Genomic DNA, 21,687 nt, shown 5'->3' with positions numbered 1-21,687 from the left:
AAGTTTTGTGTAATCATGACTGTAGTTACGTTTAAGGATTCGATGAAAGCCAGTCAGTATCTTCATGTCATACATTTGGACAGTGTTAAAAATATGTATAACAATGTAACTAATAACATATTTCTATTTTGCCTTCAATGATTTTCCCAAATATGAAGTAGAGAAATTATTGTGTTTCAATGCATTTTTACCAAATCATGATTTGATAATGCTTATTGCTAATGTTTCTGGTAAAGAGAAATGTTATAAAAGTGTATAACAGAGAGTAAAAGATCTGAGTTGCTCTAACAATGATCAGTGTGATAATTTACAAAATGATTGAGAAGTTTGGTGGTTAGTATTACTTGCTAGAGCAGTGCTATCATCTTTTTTAATACATTGACGCGATTTTTAACATTGCATATGGAAGGGAAGTGAGGAATAGGAAGAAGAACACAGCTGATCGATGATTTGAAAGAAAGAAGAAAATATTGGGAGTTAAAAGAGGAAGCTGAAGATCGAGAAAAGTGGAAGAAACATTTCCAGGCCCAAATCTAAAATTGAAAAAAAAGAAATCCTAATTAGTCCAGGACCTGCCGAAAGGCAGAATACTTAATAATAATAATAGTCATACATTAAACTGTTTACTATGAATATAATGTAATATATTCTTTTATTGAAGGTGGAAAATACAACAGGAACTAATTTGCAAGGTACAGTCAGAATATTTTTGGCACCTAAATTTAATGAAGAAGGAAGACCATTTTCTTTCAACGATCAAAAGAATTTGATGATTGAGCTGGATAGATTTGTTGCAAATAGTAAGTTGAAGTTTTCAATTAAATGAAATATTCAATAAAACATCACGTCAAGCAATACAATTGAATCGATGAGTTCGAAAACCAGTCATCTCCATCGAAGCTAATTTGAGAGGAGTGACAAACAAAACTAAATTAATCAATATCTATCTGACATATAGGGTTATTTTCATGTTTGGAAAGTAGAAAAATGTCAGTTCTACGGTCCAAATGAAAACAGCCCTATATGCCAGATGCATATTGACTAATTTAGTTTTGTTTGTCACTTCTCTCAAATTAGCTTCATTGGAGATGACCGGTTTTCGAATTCAACGATTCAATTGTAATGTATCACAATACACCAAACTGTTTACTATTTTTCTCTTTAGTGTAGTTTAGTTTTTAGTTTCTTTAGTCTTTAGCTTTAGTAAAGATTTATATTTCGGTGTAGATTATAATTAAGAGAGATTCCTTTAAATCAAACTTTATTATTGTTATGCAGCCTTCCTTCACCGAGTTAATATAAATTAAACATACATACAACTTCTCAATATGTCTACAAAGACAGTTATATTAAACTTCTAAACATGCTTTCTAAGGAAATTGTTAAATTTTATAAAACGTGAAATTGATTTCGAATTTTACTATTATTTCGAAAGTAGTAAAAGTGATCAGTACATTCTAATCAGTTCTACTCAACTAATTTATATAAATACGGTTTGTACATTATATAGAATGTATACAAGTATACGTAAAATTACCGAGAGGAAATATTTTTAACTAATGGTAAGTATAATTTCCCTCCAAAGAGAAATATTTTGAACTTTAATTGAAGACCTGAATTAAAAATGTCCCAAATCCGCCTGAGTACTTTTTCAGGGAAAAAAATGATATTGAATGTTATTGTTTGGAAGTGCTATTTTGCTTTATGTTATTATTTTTTACAACTGAGTGAAACGGATATAGCAATGTGAAAAATATATGTCTACGGGCTTGAGATATTTTACAATTCAGGTCCTCAATTTCAAATATTTTTGTGTTGTTAAGTACTCGTTACACGATCAAAGTGTATATAATTGGTTACATTTTAATATACTAATGAAAACATTAAATTATATTTATAACAGAGTCTTGCCCTCTTCCCCCCACCTACCTTCCAATTGAAGACCTCGATACAAGAAGAGGACAGCTCCAATTTTACATTTAGCTCAGGCTTGCAAATAAACATTGTTAAAAATCAACGTATTTTACTCCGGCCTCCAAACTTTTTTTGTTGTAAAGACATATGTTATTATAGGATAAACCTTTCTTTATCAAAAGTTTGAAGGCGAATGGACAAGAAATTTATTTTTAACGAAATTTTGTTGCAATCCTGAGCCCAATGTAAAATTGGAGCAGTCCCCTTCTTGTACCGAGGTCTTCAATTCTAAATGACGTCATTGTGTTGTGTTACAATACAGAGTAATTGCTGTGTTTTACATATTGCTGTGATTACCGCAATCAAACAGCCAAGAAATTATTTGCCGCACCGAGTTCAAAAAGCGGGCGAAAGAGTCCAATAATCTTGAAATTAAATATCTGAGAGGCAACTAACTTTCGTTTCTCGTTGTTTGCTACTAAGCTCAAAAAGCATTATAACCGAATAATACTTTTCCAGTCTGTAAAGTTCTTCGTTGTAATGATGATTCACCTGAATGCAAAATCGTTCTAAATCCCTCAACTGAATTGAATAACATTCCAAGTATTAGCTGAAATACGTATTATGCAAGTGATTAGCGTTTGGAGTATAGATGCTGACGAATAAAAAACTGAAAATACGAAAAAAGATTTTTTATCACAAATGAGTGTGATTACTGACAAAAAGTGTTACCGTAAGACGGAGTTACTTTGCACACGATTTAAGGAATTTTAAAGAATATCGCATGTAACTTACAAACGTAATGATTTAGAACACTGTATTCTAAACATATAGTAGCTAGGTATATGTGGAAAACATTCGTACAATTTCACTAGTAAACATTCAGTATGACCATAGTTATTGAAATATAAACTTTGGTGCAAAGTAACCCCATAGTTGAGGTTACTTTGCACAACATACAAAAAAGTATGTTCGACATACTAATATAACATTTCTGTGCAATATTTTCCCTCCAGTATTTATACATTTTAGTTTCTACACAAAACAGTATACAGTTTACAAATATTGATATTAGAATGAGAGTACTGTATCGATACTTAGTATGAATTACCAATATTTGTAAAGAAAAGTATGTATTTTTTGGTACCGGCACAGGGACTACATTCTAATAGTTTAGCATATGTCCTGCAAAAATGCCAACCCAGGAATAGAAAAAAATACCCGTGAAATGATTTGCCTTGGTTATTTCTTGCTTCCAGGAATATCATCCCAACCGTAATTAGTGGAAGATTTACGGAGCTTGGGACTTTCAGGCTCAAGTCCACCCAAATTGCACGATTTATTTTTTAAAAAATCTAATGTTAGTCATTTTTACGCGTACAAGCTTTAAGCTCCCCCCCCAAAAAAAAAGTCTAGTTATTTCTAAAACAGACGAAGCCTTTGTGAGTGAAGCCCTTCTCAAACTATTTTTCTGGATCCGCGACTGTTTATAATGTATTTTCCAATAAGAAATTCATTCCGACATCTACCTAAATAAATAAATTACTTAAATTTGGAATGTAGGAGGTTTCAGGAGTAATAATATCCTATCTAAGAGGTATTTTGGACCTGTGCAAAGTAACCCCGATTAGAGGCTGAAATCGTCTTCTTCCAGTTTTACTTTTTTTTCTATGACTTTGAAACGTTTCACATTTCAATTTCAACTATTGCATCAAAGTCCCATTATCCACAGTAGTATTCTACGAAACTGACTTAACTTTGACGGAAATTCTTGTAGGTGATACCGTATCTTTTAAATTTTGGCGGTGGCTTTCCATACCACTACAACAACAAACCCTCCCGGTAATTAGAATTGATGCTAACCCCCAACATTATAGCCAAAATACAGTTAGATGTTCTATCTTACAGTGCCAGTGGAAACTTCCTGTTTACAGTTCATAGTTTTACCGACAGAGGACTGTGAAACTCTTTTCATATTTTGTGCAAAGTAACTCGTGATGTGCAAAGTAATCCCGTCTTACAAAGTAATCAAGTCTTATTCTTTGGCTATCAGCATACAACAAATTCAAACCAAACAACTATAATTTATTTAACATAAACAAAACACAAATTTGTTAAATTGATTCTATACATATAACTGTGCGTGTACAAGAATAAGTTATTCCTTTGTAAAAATGGCCCAGTGAAATATTAACTAACTTTGAAAATCGATAAATCGGGACAGTATGCGTCTCGACGAGTGTCCGGTCGGGACGCGGGACAAATACTGTAAGTCACAAATCAGCACAGTCCCGATAGAATCGGGATGGTTGGCAACCCTGGTTGTAACTGGTACAGGATTACCAGATATTCCACGTTAAATAGCGTAATATACAACTACTTCTTTTGTCTTTTTTATTTTCTTTTGTTACTGGAAATATTCACGAAAAGACAATTTCAAAAGTTTCTCAAAATTATATAGAAATTTGATCGTAATAATATCCATATTCAATTTAATCCAAGTACAATAATTAAGACTATTCATGATCATTGTTTTTCATACGTGAGAGAGACATAAATTGAGAACTTTACATATTAGATCTTATATTCTAAAAATGTACCGTACATGAATAGACTAAATAATATTGTATTACTTTGTTATATTAATTAGATAGTAGCATGAATAATTACTGTACCTAGATTATAATTGAGCAGTACTCTGTTGTATTCTTTTTCTTTAAATAAATAAATAAACTGGTACATTTTGGAAAATATTGTAAAATTAAATACTTGAGAAGCCATTGTTGCGATTGTTGCCATCGTAATAATACATTACCACGTATGAAAAGAGATGCTATGCACAAGGAATGTAAAGGTGAAGTTTATATGCAATTTTCTTCGTACACTGAGAAAAAAATGTAGTATGTGGCGTACATAAAATCATGTGCGTGAACTTGGCTCCCGACCTGGAGCACAAACGATGAGATTAGTGTCATTGGTTAGTGCTTCGTTTGTGCTCGTTTCTGCACGAAACCCCATCGTTTGTGTTTTATTAGTTCCGAAGATATAAGCGAAAACCTGGTAGGGGGACCAAGTTCGCGTTGCCCCCCTACTTCAAGCACAAACGATGAAAATAGTTTCATTCATTAGTGAATCGTTTGTGCTCGTTTGTGCACGAAACCCCATCGTTTGTGCATTATTAGTTCCAGAGATATAACAGGAAAACTGGTAGAGGGGTCAAGTTCACGCTGGCTCCCCGACTTCAAGCACAAATGATGAATGTAGTGTCATTCGTTAGTGCATCGTTTGTGCTCGTTTGTGCACGAAACTCCATCGTTTGGGCTTCAATATTTCATGACTTATAAGCCAAAAACTGAAAACAGAGTTGGGAACTTGGTCCCCCAACCTCAAGTAAAAACGACGAAACTAGTATCATTCATTGGTGCATCGTTCGTGCTCGTTTGTGCTACAATAGTTCCTGACATATAAGCCAAAAACAGAAAACAGAGTTGAAAACTGGATACAAATTTTCGAAGTTTCTTTAAAATAAAATTCTTGCATTTCTCTCGCATGTGAAGCACAAACGATCGGACTAGTGCCATTGCTTAGTGCATCGTTCGTGCTTGTTTGTGCACGAAACCCCATCGTTTCTGCGTTATTAGTTCCGGAGATTTCAGCGAAAAACTGGTAGCAGGACCTTTATTGTTATGTGCTCTAATCGTCAAACTTAACAATCTTCGAAGACATTTTATATCAGCCGAAGACAGAGCTGCGGATCAGGATCTTTTGCCGGCAAGGAACCAGCGGCGCAAAGGTACGACATTCTTATTTTGGCCAAATTCCTTTATCATTATCCTTCACGAATTCCAGATAGCTAAACATGACCAATCTAAAATTCTTGAAACCTAAATTTTGTACGAACCTGTTCCTAATAAATCAAATTAACATGAACACAAAGACTTTACTAATTTTGGTATCAGCTTTAATAATTATTACTCTAATTTAGTTTTGCTTTTAATTTATACAATTTCTGCTCAAGTTTTAGGAGCATATTTGAGAGAGAAATTCCAGATATTTCTCTAGTTTGGCCTGGCTTTCACTCAGTTGCTACGATCCCCATACAAAATAGAATTAGAGTAAGCCAGGTGAACAGTATAGAAAACGCTTCCCTTTCCCACTGAAAATGGAAATTCTGAAAAACACTGGACACGGGCCCACTTATTTTTAATGGGAATTTATTTTCATTTTCTCCACTTAACAGGATCGTGAGATACTAAGTTTTTCGCATATGTTTTGACCCTCCGCTCACCATTCCGCTCATAGAATATGCATTTTAATCAAAGTAACATGATTAAAAACCCAGTTCGAATTACGTAATAACTACATCCAAAATTCATTCCAAATGGTTAAATCGGCTAAACCGTTTCCCCGTGAAGCGAGCACAAACAAGATCATTTTCACTTTTATATAATAGACTACAGTTGAAAACTGTTACAACGAATTCGATCGATTGCAAACACAATTCGCTATGCATGATTCCCAAATATTTTATTTTTCAATGTATTCGGTTCTAACGATAAACACGTATTTTAAGCCAATTCTGAAACTAGGCATATGCCAAGAACCACGATTAAAGAAAGTAATTGTAATCACATTAACGTTATTTCAATCCAAGTTTTGAAGTATATTTTTGGAGGCATGTTTTCTCGTTTTTTGTGGGTTTTTAATATGGGTTTTAACCCCCCCCCAAAAAAAAAACACTAGGGAATTTGTCCTAGGGAAAATTCCACCAAACATGATAAAAGGGAACAACATGAACCATCCAAACTTACAGTAATATATATTTGGGTCTTAGATAACATTTTTCAAAATTTCAGTTTTTGCCAATTCATAAATTTAAGTGGTGGTCCTATAGATTTCTCCAAAATTTAAAAGGAAGCATCAATGTAATCAAGCCTTATGAAAGAGAATAGACCCTATATTCACATATACAACCATATAAGAGAATTAAGACATATCATAAAATAGGTCATGGGATAAAATAGGTAAAAATCCTCCGAAATTTGAATTTTTGGCATTTTTAAACTATAAAACGAAACGAGATGGACCTCTCAAACATACTGAGGTATATAGACCGGTCCTAAAATGCAAAGCCAAATTTTTAAACTAGGCAATTTCCAGAACTTTAGGGGTGATCGGTCCAATATACCCATCCAAAATTAGGAGTACGCACGGTATCCCTGCCAAAATTTCGAGGGCATCGACTCCTATGATGCCATACTACATGATCAGGTCACCATACATCCCTTACCCAATCAAAGCCATGAAGCCATAACGGCGGGAGTACTACTTAAGGCCTGTTTAACACGGAAGCATCTTACGGAAGATTTCTTGTAGTAAAAATTTTATCATTGAATAATTGCGTAGATAATTCCGTTGATCAATATAAGCATATCAGTCTTTTATTCAAAAAGAAATAATAACAATTTGTATCCAGATTCCAACTCTGTTTTCAGATGTTGGTTTATATTTAACGAACTTTTGAAGCACAAATGATGGGGTTTCGTGCACAAACGAGCACACACGATACACTAAGGAACGGCGCTACTTTCAACGCTTGTGCTTGAAGTCGGAGGGTCAGCATGAACTTGCCCAACTACCAGTTTTTCGTTCATATCCTCAAACTAATAACGCAAAAACGATGGGGTCTTCGTGTACAAACGATGCACTAATCAACACAACTACTTTCATCGTATGAGCTTCACATGTGGGAGACATGCAAGCATTTTATTTCAAAAGAAATAGCAAGAATTTGTATCCAGTTTCCAACTCTGTTTCCAGATTTTTGCTTATAAATCAGGAAATATTGAAGCACAAACGAAGGGGTTTCCTGCACAAAAGAGCACAAACGATGCATTAACGAAAGGCGCTACTTTCATTGTTTATACTTGAAAATGGGGGGTTCGGGCAAGTGCACGCTGACCACCCCCCAGTTTTTAGCACATATCTTTCAAACTAATAGCGTACAAACGATGGGGCTCCGTGTACAAACGATGCACTAAGCAATGACATTAATTCCACTCTTTGTGCTTCAAATGTAGGAGAAATGCAAGCATTTTATTGCAAAAGGAATAGTAAAAATTTGCATCCAGTTTCCAAGTCTATTTTTCGTTTTTGCTTATACGTCAGGAACTATTGAAGCACAAATGATGGGTTTTCGTACACAAACAAGCACAAACGATGCACTAACGAATAACATTAGTTTCGTCATTTTTACTTGAAGTCGGGCGGCCAAGTTCACGCTGGCTCCTTAACAGTTTTCCGCTCAAATCTCCGAAACTAATAACGCACAAATGATGGGGTTTCCTGCACAAGCGATGCACTAACCAATGGCACTAATTGCATCGTTTGTGCTTCACATGTGGGAGGAATGCAAACATTTTATTTCAAAAGAAACTTCGAAAATTTGTATTCAGTTTCCAACTCTGTTTTCAGTTTTTGGCTTATAAGTCAGGAACTATTGAAGCACAAACGATGGGGTTTGATGTACAAACGAGCATAAATGATGCACTAACCAATGGCACTAATCGCATCGTTTGTGCTTCACATGTGGGAGGAATGCAAACATTTTATTTCAAATAAAAATGCGAAAATTTGTATCCAGATTCCAACTCTGTTTTCAGTTTTTGGCTTATAAGTCAGGAACTATTGAAGCACAAACGATGGGGTTTGATGCACAATCGAGCACAAATGATGCACTAACGAATGACACTAGTTTCGTCGTTTTTACTTGAGACGCGGGGCCAAGTTCACGCTGACTTCCTACCAGTTTTTCGCTGAAATCTCCGAAACTAATAACGATCAAATGATGGGGTTTCGTGCACGAACGATGCACTAACCAATAGCACTAGTCTCATCGTTTGTGCTTGCAGGAGAAATGAAAGCATTTTATTTCGAAAGAAATATCGAAAAGTTGTATCCAGTTTCCAACTCTGTTTTCAGTTTTTGGCTTATAAGTCAGGAACTATTGGAGCACAAACGATGGTGTTTGATGCACAAACTTGCACAAACGATGCACTAATGAATGACACTATTTTCATCGTTTGTGCTTGAAGTCGGGGGGTCAGCGTGAACTTGGCCCCCCTACCAGTTTTTCGCTAATATCTCCGGAACTAATAAAGCATAAAGGATGGGGTTTCGTGCACAAACGAGGCACTAACCAATGACAGTAATTTCATCGTTTGTGCTCCAGGTCGGGAGGCTACGTTCACGCACCTCGTAAAATCGTATGATACATTTGTAAATACTGTAGTTTTTAGACTTAACGTACAGCAAACGTATAACTGAAAACGCATGTTTTATAATACTTTCTGTATAAGTGTTCCATCTGTCCGTACTTTCCGTATGAAACAACATAGGCGGTCAGGATCTCACATACAAATGGACGTATATAACATATAGCTGACGAAGGTAACATACATACATGTATGTGATATAAGGAAGACTGTTAAATATCAGACATCCTGCAACGGCATGATGTAACATCTAAGGGTAGTGCCTATGTAGCACACGGATAACGTATGCTCCGTACTGATTTCTGTAGTAAGCAAGAGGATTCCGTATATTTGTACAATATACCGCTGTCAAGAGAGCGAATTTTTCTGCGTAGTATAAATGAAATTAGCTTTGTCAATGTGGTAGGTTTAAATCCTTCCCATTAATTGAAATCTGAATTACTCTTCTCGAACAGTTATTTTTTTTCTGTATTCTCCATTATACAAGTTTCAGGAATAGTTTACATTATCTTATATTTCTATTTTAGTTCCTGGCAATCAGAGAAGGGTGACTATAACCCGTCGTTCAGAAGAGTCTGCAGTGACTGTGTCCTATGGAAAGACCTTCCGTGACTTATCGCAGGCACCTTCTGGCGGAGAAGAGAGAGAAAGGTTTAATTTTTGTGGTTGTGGATGGCCTCAACATGTATTGATTCCGAAAGGAAATGAACGAGGATTTCCATGTGAGCTCTTTGTCATGATTTCCAACTGGCAAAATGACAAGGTAAGGAAACATTCATACACTTTCAGAAGATACTACGAAATGTGACTAATTTCTGGAATCGGCTGTAAAAGAAATCAGTCTGTTTGCTATCGCTGCTGTTACTTTCAGGCAAATTCCCTTATGAAACGGTGAACTTTGTTAGGCAACTGTATCACTGATAGAACTATTTCTGAAATTTGTATTTCACAGTGTTGTGGAGTGTGTCTCTCACATGCACTGGACGACCAGAAGTAGTGAAATTTGTGTCCTTCTCAGATTCTTTTTAATTGGAAATAGCCAAAATTTACATGATGCTAAAGTAGGGAAATCATATGGTAGGTCAAATTTAGAAATGAATTTCTGGGCTAGAAGTCCATACACCGCTGCTCCAGATTCTTGTCACTACTTTTCCGTCAATAGTACAATACTAGGGTGGGTCGTTTTGCCACTTTTTCTTCGGAACGAAATGTAATACCTGGCAAAAGTGGCCAATCCACATGGACATTTCAGGTATAGATTTTTTTTTTCAAATCAGATATCTTCTGTGAGAACTATTGCATCAAAGTTTCAAAATTTCACTGAAAATTGCAAAAAATACCAAATTTTTTTTTTGTTTTGTTTTTTGTTTTTTTGTTATGTGAAAGTAAACATACATTTGGGTTTATACATGCCAGATGCTATGAAAACCGACATTCCAGTCTCAAAATGCCAGTTATATGCGCTTGGGGGGTATAGGGGTGCCTCCTCTGGGCCGGAAAAGAGGGTAAATTCAGTGCAATTAAGCGTTTCTACAGCTTTTTCCGTCCTTGCCTTTTCCTTCGGGACCTGCTGGACCAATTATTATGAATCATTATTAATATGAAGATGAACGTGACATTTTTTTTTTTTTTTTTTTGATAGCATCGTCACTGGAGATGATACGTGGTGTTATCACTACGAGCCGGAATCCAAAAGACAGTCCATAGATTACCCATTTCTATAAGTGCTTCATGCAGGCTCTGGTTAATCGTTGGAAAAAGTGCATAACAAATGGTGAGAACTATGTCGAAAAATGAGTCTGTAGCTGACATATTGCTCTGTTTAGCTGTGCTATTGTTAGTTATGTATCTCCATTAGTTTCCATAAAAAAAGGATGCATTACTTTGGGAACGACTTTCGTAAATTTGACTGAAACTGTTATGATTGCTCAGAGATACAATGTAAGCAAGAGGGCTGCGGCACTTATAACATCAACTGTGCTTCAGGCAGCTTCAAAGGTTGGAATTATAACTTCTCAAAAATCTAGCGACATAACATCTGCTTTAACTGTAGACAGGAACAAAATAAGGCGTGCGAAACTTAAACTTGCTCGGAATTTAAAAGAAAGTTCTAGAAATGATGATCCCATTAAAATCCTATACTTTGATGATAGAAGGGATGACACTAAAATACACACAGACATCGTTAGAGAAGAACACTTATCACTTGTGGCTGAACGTAACTCTCAATACGTTGGTCACGTGACACCATCCTCTGGCTCTGCACATAACGAGACCACAGCTATTTTCGAATACATCATAAACCAACTCAGAGTTGGGCTTTGATAAAGTTGAGGCTCTTGGGTGTGATGGAACATACACTAACACTGCTTGGAATGGAGTTGTTCTTCGAAAATTAGAGAAACTAACAAGAAACATATGCAATGGGCTATTTGTCTCTTGCATTTTAATGAACTGTTGTTCCGAGCTCTCTTCACGCATATTCACGGCGCTTATTCAAGCCCCTATTCTTACACACGTCTCATAGTTTCAAAACTATCTAACTGTGAAAAGCTTTCAGTATTGCTATTCAAACCAATAAAATATGAATTACCTCATCACAGTCCAGAAGAGCACAGAAAACTCAGTAAGGACCTGAGATGCTTGTTCCAGATATCTCAAGCCATTGACTCCAGAGCATGCCCGGAAGAGCTTGTTCCTATATTCCCTGTCAAACTAAACAAAGCTAGCTGGTTGACTAGTGCAAAAAGAATTTTAACATTGTATATAGCAACAAAAAACCTACCAAGAAATTAATAGAAGTTGCGACATTCATACTTAGAGTCTGTGTGGTTATGCAATGCCGTATCAGAACATAGTCTTCCATTGCTGATGGTCCTCTCACGTCTTTGAGGCCATTCAAGGTCTAGATACTTACCAAGGAAATACCAGGCTGTAATCCGTTCATCCATTCAGACGAATGCATTCTTTGCACTCCCAGAAAATTTCTTCTCGCTATGATGACTGATGGTCTACTTGCTGTCCGACAAGATGCATTACATAAGATTCTTAGAGCTCGAGAACACGAAGCAGGGAATCTCCATAACTCCATTAGATATAACAACATTCCCAGACTGAATTTTGAGGCAAATGATTACACCGCAATGATCTTTTGGCAACATTGATGTTTCAATAACTGTTCTACCAGTAAGTTCTATGAACGGTACCAAACAAACAGCTCATGGTCAAACTTTCACTTCCTGACAACACTGTGTCAGAATGGTCCTTCACCGTCCGTCCTTCACACGTGCCAGTAGAACGGGTAGTGAAATTAGTCACTGAAGCAGCCTCCCGAGTATCTGGCAGTGATGCTAGAGACGGGATGATCAGGTCAACCTTACTTTCTAGGCAAGCTGCGTCTAAATTTCAATCAATGTTCCAATTTGTGACATTTTTTCCTGACAGTGACTAATCGGATCAGTTCATCCGGCCCAACATATGGTTGGTTGATTGGATAGGCCTAGCGGAGGAGCCCTAGGTGCAGCCACCTCTACATGGTGGGCTCTGGGTCACTTGGCCAGGCTATATTACCAGGTGAGCGAGGAGCTGCACAACCGCTTAACTGTACTGAATTTGCCCCCCTTTTCTGGCCCCAGAGGAGGCACCCCTATACCCCCCAAGGGCATATAACTGGCATTTTTATAATTCAATATCAGTTTTCATAGGAACTGACGTGTATTTAACCAAAAATATTTTACTTTAACATAACTAAAATTAATGAACAACTTTGGTATTTTTTGTAATTTTCAGGTAAATTTTGAAACTTTGAGGCAATAGTTCTCACAGAAGATATTATCTGATTTGAAAAAAAAAAATCTATACTTGAAATGTCCATGTGGATTGGCCACTTTTGCCGGGTATTACATTTCATTCCGAGAAAAAAGTGGTAAAACGCTGCACCCTAGTACAATACACATGCATATTTCGTCATTTGCTGTTCCATGAGAACTAAGCCAATTGGCCTGCGACCAGGTCGAGTGTATGTTTCAGCATGTTACAACATGCTCGAGTGCAAATATCTGTCTGTAACTTAACACCATAGTGCAATATCGTACACACTCGTTGACTTAAATTGCCAGACGTTAAATAAATGCAATATAATACATATAGATATGAAAACTTCAAGGTACCACAACGTTATCAATTATGCTCCCAATTTAACATTACGTGAATTTGCTTTAGAATTTAAGATAATGTTTGTAAAGCTAATTTCAGGAAAGAAAAACATTGGACGCTCTCGGAAACATTAAAACTTGCTTACAAGATCCAATTCCTTTATCCTTTGTTATAATTCAATGCAACAAGAATGACCTATTTAAGGAACTTTCAACTACTAAAGTAGTTGATAACGTCTTAAGTAAATATATTTGAAAATGTGGTCCAAAGCACAAACTTTCAAAATATATATAAATATCTACTCTCCTTTTATATATATATATATAGTTACTTTGTAATAATCATATCACTCTATGAATCTTATTAGATGTAAAAACATCTCAACATAGTAATAACAGATAAAAGGTTTTTAGAATTTTTACTAATTTGAAAATTCAGATATTTGCATTTGAGTCTGCTGTGTTAAAAGAAAATCTTCGATTTTTATTTTTAGTTAACTTCCATTTATTAGTATTGTAATCAATTCACGTGCTTACACGTTTCCCAACATATAAGAAGTAATAACGAGAAACAGTTTTCTCGTAGTGTTTGACTATTACAACTAAGAAAAACTAAGAGAAATTAAAATCTAACTAACGAAGACTTGACATACTTCTTTACAGTATTTCTTGACACACGGTAGGAAAGCTTGTATGTATTTCCTGTATTAACTTATTGGTAATTATTGTATTATGATCCCACGATTCATTGCAATTAACCCTCCTATGGTCCTTTAAACCTACACACACGCCTGTCCTTGGGATCTATTTGACCCCAATTATTTAATTTCTTATAAGGGCATGCAAACATGATAGATAGATTAAATAATAGTTAACCTAGTGTCTTGAGGTGGCTTATTAATAATAATGGTAGTAATAGTAGTAATAATAATAATGAATAATAGGAAAAATATAATATTGGAAATTAGGGTCAATATGACCCCAAGGGCTGATGTGTTACCTTTCTATTTAACAAGTTACTTAAAATAATTAACTTCTAATATTTGGATTATGTAAAGAAGTAGACTAGGTCAAGGAATACAAAAATAATGAGTAAAAGAAAACATCATGCAAAAGTAAAATAAAACAATAGGAAATGTATACTATTAGACATTGGGGTCAATATGACCCCAAGGTCTGATGTGTTACCTTTTTATTTAACGTTATTTAAAATAATTAACTTTTAATTTTTAGGTTATGTAAAGAACTACACTAGGTTGATGAATACTAAAATAATCAGTAACCGAAAACCAAGCACAAAGAAATTATTTAAGAAATATATATCCCTTGGGATTATATTGACCCCAAGGCCATAGGAGGGTTAATGAACACGAATCTTAATATTGACCAAAAAATAATATTCAAAATGAATTATACACTTTTTAAAGTACGTCTACCTAATTATTTTTGAAACATTAAATTTTAAAAATCTCACGAAATCTGAATTAAGTGTTTTTAACTTTGTTTCAGACTGAAGAGAGTTCTACTCTGGGAGGCGATGATGCAGATGCTGTGAGTTATTGTGGCCTCCTAAATAAGAAGTTCCCCGATAAGAGATCCATGGGCTTTCCTTTTGATCGTTTGGGAAGAGAAGGAGTTACAACACTGCGACAGTTCCTCACTCCTAACATGGCAGTACAGGATGTCACTATTCAATTCACTGACCGCGTACTACCACCACCTCAAGGACTTGGATCACGCGGTGGTTTTGACTAACTTTGCCAATGATAATTTATGGTTACTTTTATTAAGCCAGCTACTGATATGTAATTGACAACATTTAAAACATTCACTGTAAATTACATTCATTTAAAATATGAGTATAATTAAAAGTCTTCACTTCATTTTCAGGTTTACAGGATGATCCCATTATTCCTACTTACCACTTTGCGTATTCAACTTGCTTTTGAGTTTATCTAAGTTTATATTTACTTGTTTTATGCATATTGTACAGTTACACTTAAAAATAAACTTTGCAATGTTAAATTTCAGTTAAAATAATAAAAAGATACCAAAATCTTATTTATTTATTTATTTAATAAACCTACAGTTACAGTCTACACTAAAGTAATTAACAACTGATATTAATAACAACGCTGTAAAGGAGCCCTATATTTAAAGGTTACGTCTTGGAATTTGTCCAATGGTATTGATGAAAATTGGTATTGGTTTCTGTAATTTCGCCTTAAATTTACTTTGCATAAAAAAAAAATATCGATTTCCTTCTTAAGGTAGCTCCCATATTAATCTGCTGCTGTAAATGTTTCAAGAATTTCGTTATTTTTACAGAGTTAGTCCATGACAAAGTACCTAGGTCCTCATGTCCAAAATTATTGTCGCATATCTATAACTGTCTTCTTGTAACAATATAGTTTGATAAGGATTTTGCAGGGCACTTTTAATACTGATACTATGTGTATAATCGGGGAATGTATATTTATGGTAAATTTCATATGGAAAGAATTATAAACACGAAAATTAGAATGAGTAAAGTAAAATGTTCCTAAATAGACAAGATGATTTTATTTTCGTTTTATTGTTCTCATTTACTGCTCTTTTTACATAAAATTTGCCACATACATGTCTTTGCCGATTATACGCATACTAACATTATAAGAAATGCCGGGCGAACTCGTTATCAAATTATATTCCTACAACAACATATTTATAGACATGGGACAATAATTTTGGACATGAGTGTACATGCCGTAATACGAAAATGAGACGGTTGTACAGCTTTGTTCAAAAATATTGTACACTCACTTTGTTGGCCATATTCTGGCAAATAGATGTAGGAAATTCTCTAATCTTTGGCTCTAAACAAAGATCTCAATTGGACAAAGATCAATTCACACTTGATTCATTTACTTCCTACTCTAGAGAAGAATGCATGGATTTTCAAAGAGGGACAGGTGACCTTTATTTTTTTATTTTATATTTTTATTTTATTTATTTATTTATTTATTTATTTATTATTGAAAAGAAAACAAGACTCACAAGCTTGCTTTAATGCCATAGTGAACATGGATGAAATTGACATTGTAACTTCACGAAGAACTAACTTCCAGGGTCACCAGATTTGTCCCACTTCACTTTTCACTGTGCAATAATCTAAAAGGACACAAAGAAACCACGAACAGTAAATGAGTTACGGAAAAATATCCAGCACAAGAGCCAGGTGGTTCTGATAATTGCCTTCAGAAACATACAACGTCATGTTCAATTGTCTTTGGAATCTCAGTGAGGATATTTTCAGCAGCTTCTGTGATAACATCATTTCATTTCATTTCTTATACATTTCATGTTTTATTTTCTTTTGTATATTCTTTTTAAACCTACGTTTTCTGAATATACTTTCCAGGAAAAAGGGAGAGTGTAAGCCTTTAAAATGTGGTGCTGTAAATGATGTTAAAAGTTAGATGGGTGGAGTAGAAAAGATGAATATATTGAAGGATATTTCGAAAAGAGGAATAAATGGATTGGAATTTAGCGTCCCTTTCCGCACTGAAGCTATATGATATGTGAACCTACATCACCGTGGGATCTGAATCACATGAACTCCCACTGATCGAAAATAAGAGATATGATGAGCGGACACATTGTGAGACATTGATGAATCACCCTACCAGCTATTTAGGGAATGTCAAAAGAAAAAATACGCGGAGGAAGGAGGCGATTGAAATATAAGGAACTAACAGTGGCGTATTTAGGGGGGGTCGAAATCTTACTTACTATAGTAAAGTATGTGAAATATCTTGCAGAATTTTCACATTTTCAGGCAAAGCCCTCCCGAAAGTTAGCAAACCCCCCCCCCCAAAAGAAAATCGTAAATACGCCACTGGGAACTAATAATACAAGATACAGGGAAAAGTACACGGAATTGAAAGGATAGGGAAGAATGGAAAGCAGCAACAAACCAATTGAACGATTGCTGACTTGAGAGAGAGAGTGTGTGTTTCTACTGGGTCACCATTTATAATTCTAGAACTTTGTTTTTTAACGATTACAAAATGGGAGATTTCAATTTCATTCAAGTGAGAATGCAGTATTTTTCCTCACAATTCTAGAAAATTCAAAATATTTACTTTCAATTAAAATGTTGACAGCAAAGCTCGAACATTTTCAAAATATTGATGTTACTGAAAATTAATTGAAAGTTGCAAGCAAATTGTTTAATTTCCCTTTCAATGATAGAATGATAGAATTCACAGCAACTACGTACCCAGTGAACACAGATTTCGAGCTCTTACTATATACTAACAACTATGTACTAGATAAAATTTTGTTTCTAATCACTGTCAAATGTCTCTAAAAGAGTTAAACATTAACCCTTGAAATTTCTAGGCACAATCTTTATTATTCAATCAATGTCCTCTTTTTACACGCTGCAATTTGTGTAAATTGGAAGACTAACATGGGCACACGTGTCACGAATTACCTCCCGAAGTATGTGCACATCTTTCTGTTCAGTTCTAATTGTTAAGATTCCATGTTCGATTCCAAGTTGGCACCTCTGTTACTCGTACTTCTCATCAGCCCAGTCGATTACTGAGAATTTAGATGCTACCGAGCATTAACCTGGCGATTCTTTACGCAATAACAAGCTTAATATACATTTTAGCTGTTTTTATCCTCCATAGCAATGAGCCAATGCTTTGTATTGGTTAAAAATGGAGCAAACGACGAGTTTGCTAAGAAGACCTTTTTGTTTCATACAGTACATGAAATAAAGTGAGGCAATACACATGTTAAGACATAGGCTACGTAAATTTCGAATGTTTAACCTCCTATTGTTACATTTTCAGTCTTGGCTTGGGGAGAAAGACGGAAGATGGAAGTGAAAAGATCTAGGCTACAATAAACTATTAATATTTACTGTCATTGTAACTGCGTATATTTTGTTTCTGAAAAAGTACTATGAACCAATAATATTTTTAGTAGGTAATATGTTTCTATTTTTCGATTCGAACTTCTTAGGCAATGACGTATCGAAGAGTGAGTGGTTCATAGGGGTTGGAATCCCTCCCATTGAGTCTTATATACTACTGAAATGAAAAGTGTTTCACTTTTCTCGAAACAACAATCTGAGATTTTCATTTTGGAAATGAAGTGTATACTATGTTGAATAGTAAAAATATTACAATTAAAATATATTTCAAAAATGTTGATTAATTAATTGGAGTTAAACCTGCCTTTCCAATCAGGTTTATATAGAGTAGAATTCGAAAAAAAATCCGAGTTTTAATTTGACCAGAAATCGGTAACTTATACGATAATATTTATGTAATTAGTAGACCCTATTATAATTCTCTGTAAGTCATGATTTTGTCATTTCAAAATTGTGGAATGAGATACAATTCTATTTGTTAAGAAAACCTTATAAGCAGTGATTTGAAGGGATTGATGTGAGGGAATTTGAGACCCTCCTCGAGCTAAGAAATTTCTCTCTTCGAGCCGTATCTTCGATCGTGCCCAGTTTTTGCAGTACATGCTCTCCCCGTATGTTGACAACTCCCTCAGGAAAAATCTTCTGAAATCACCACAGCTTATAAATAGTTTTTCATTACAAATCAGAGGATAATAATGGAATAATTAACATATTTAATAATTTGTTCCCAACTATGGATTTTAGATTTGCAAATCGCATAATGTTCCTTTCTAATCGAATTTGAAAGAAAATGAGTTGCCAAGGAGTTATTCAAAGAAAAAATGTTCTGTCTCCGGATGAAAATAGGAACACACTTAAAGAAAAATGTTCCTATTGTTTTTGAACATACAAACGTCTGATTGCTAGAGTTTGACCCAAACACTCGACCATTTCATATGCGATCATGTTTTCTTTCGACATTTGTATAAAGTAGTTTTCTGCTCCACACTCACCTTTATTTAGTTCGATACGGCTATAAGTTTGCGGTGAATATTTGGAAGTTCAGGTATTGCAATGAATAAAAGTATGTTTCGAATAAAGGATATTCGACTTTACGTCCTAATGACTTACATACAACAGATTGAATTCGTGAAATGATTGAGGTTGGAGTGATCGTAAATGTTTTCGTAGGAATTTGGGTATGCAAACCAGAGCCCTGCACAGGCCGGGCGCGCCCGGTTCGGCCCAGAATGTGCAAGGCACGGCCCTGCGCTGCCCGTTTCAAATAATATCAAACTGGGCCGGGTACATTCCGGGTCGGACACAAATGCTATAGGGCCGAACCGGACACATGTATTTCCGGGCCGAGCCGGGCACAGCTTAGATCGGACACACTGAAAGACGGATCGGAAACTAATGTTGTCAGCGTGTTAATCGTAATGTGCCTGCGTAGAATGTGAACCGATGCTTGATCTACGAAGAACCACAGTGGCTCAGTAGGTAAAGCACTCACATCTGGTGCTAGAGGTCGTCGGATCAATCCCTGCTCGTACTATGTGAGCTTTGTGGTGGACAAACACCGTGTGCGTGGGAGTTTCCGGTGTGGTCCCGTTTCCTCCCACTGTTTTCATTCCACCAATTCATCCCATAATTATCCATACGGCCTGAGCCGTAGTTACCTAAAGACCAAGTACTTGACCTACTAAGTAGAATTTGGTACGCTACCATTAGACCACGGAGGCCAAAACCGTGAACTGGTGTGTTCATAAAGATCAGTGCAATTTGTAGTAATGTTCAATTGAATGGGTGAGTTGAAAAAGGAACATATTCCAAAAACCTCAACTTCCAAACACTGGGTGGAAACATGAAAAAATTCCAGAAATATCTTCGATTTTTCACACATACGTTCCCGTAGACTTCAGTAAAGATGACCTAAAATTAATGAATGCGTTCCTTGTTCCTCTCAAGCGGTGTAGGTACATATAAAATGAGTATAACCATCCCAGTTTAGCTTGCCTATTTTCTGGAATGTGTACCTTTTTCAACTCACTCGTTCAATTAGCAATTCAAATACCAAACGGTGTTACATCTTCCTGTATTGTTTATAGTACGATACTACAAATATAACAAAATATAATGATCAAATAAATCACCAAGACGCCTGGGTCGATTAGGTATTCCTGGAACGGTGGCTCAGTGGTTGAGCGTTCACCTCTGGTGCATGTGGTCCCTGGTTCGATCCCAGCTCTCGGCAAGTGAACTTTGTGATGGACAAACACCGTGTGGGAGTTTTCTCGGCGTTCTCCCGTTTCCTTCTACTTTATTAATTCCACCATTTCATTTATTTCTCATCATCACCGTCTCCTTCAACCTAGCCGGCATACATGTGGGACGTAAAACTCAAAGATTTCATTTTCATTGTTTTGTTTTCGTATTACTAGTAATAGGCCTATCAGTAGTGGTATTCGCTGTCATATTAGTACAGTAATGAGTAGTAGCAGTAGTGGTAGTAGTAATAGTAGTAGCAGTGGCAGCAATAGTGGAATTAGCACTAGCATTCGTAGTCGTAATAGTAATAGTCAGTGTTCGAAATGGAAAAAAAGCAGAGGCGGTATGTTTTTTTTTTTTTTTTTTTTTTTTACGATTTTGACTCGACATACCGGCTATCTAAATATTGAAATATAGTGAGGGTATATTGCCTAAAAGATCGCGTTTCTATTTACATAATGACTGAAAATCATTGGAGAACTTCTCTGTAATTACGGGGGCGGACACGGAGAGACTTTAATCCCCCCGTCAACAGTTTTCTGAAAAAAAAAAAATACCCTTATGCTGTATTATAGACGATTATACACGAAAACCCTCAAAAACCAGGTTTTTATATTAACAATTTCCTGCGGGAAAACTTCCGGATTCCCACTCGACTCAGAGGTGTTCCAAACACCCAGAAGATCTGCCGCCATAACAGATAATCCCTAAATCCGCCCATGCTTAAAACACGACATTTATACGCGTTAAGGCAAGAAGACACACATACATAAGAAAGAAACAATGCAATATGGTACATCAAAATATAAACTAGATTAACTTCTTTGAAGACACCTCATTTTTAAAAACAAAAAAGTAGGAAAAAGATAAAAATGTCGGTGTTGTCAACTTAGAATTATTTCTACATAAGAAATAAAATATTTTCACGTGCAAACTATTCGTCAACTACTGTTTATAAAAATGGATTTATTAAAGGTATTTATCTTCTACTCTCCAGTGACGGTATGTCTTCATCATTGAAAAACCAGAGGCGATATGGGATACCACCGCATACCGTCTCACTTCGACCACTAGTAATAGTAGTATTAGCTGTAGTAGTTGTAGTATTAGTATCACATACAGTGTAGCAGTTTTACATATCTTCTCTGTTACTCGTAATGCACTAATGAGT

At 35.5% G+C, this 21,687-nt stretch overlaps 1 protein-coding gene across 1 annotated transcript in view; it reads left to right on the top strand.

Annotated features, from left to right (window-relative positions):
- The window catches only part of LOC145662798 (phenoloxidase 1-like), a 68,134-nt gene extending 52,742 nt beyond the window's left edge, over nucleotides 1-15,392 (top strand). The window contains exons 10-12 of the mRNA XM_081728685.1: nucleotides 662-800; nucleotides 9,716-9,951; nucleotides 14,852-15,392. Coding sequence (XP_081584811.1) covers nucleotides 662-800; nucleotides 9,716-9,951; nucleotides 14,852-15,097 — 621 coding nt within the window. The 3' untranslated portion in view covers nucleotides 15,098-15,392. The remainder of the gene's footprint in view (nucleotides 1-661; nucleotides 801-9,715; nucleotides 9,952-14,851) is intronic.
- Nucleotides 15,393-21,687: the final 6,295 nt, after the last annotated feature.

Source organism: Thermobia domestica, chromosome 10, assembly GCF_964235325.1.
Source record: "Thermobia domestica chromosome 10, izTheDome1.hap1.1, whole genome shotgun sequence".
NCBI classification, from domain to species: domain Eukaryota; kingdom Metazoa; phylum Arthropoda; class Insecta; order Zygentoma; family Lepismatidae; genus Thermobia; species Thermobia domestica.
This window is presented reverse-complemented; position numbering and strand designations above follow the sequence as displayed.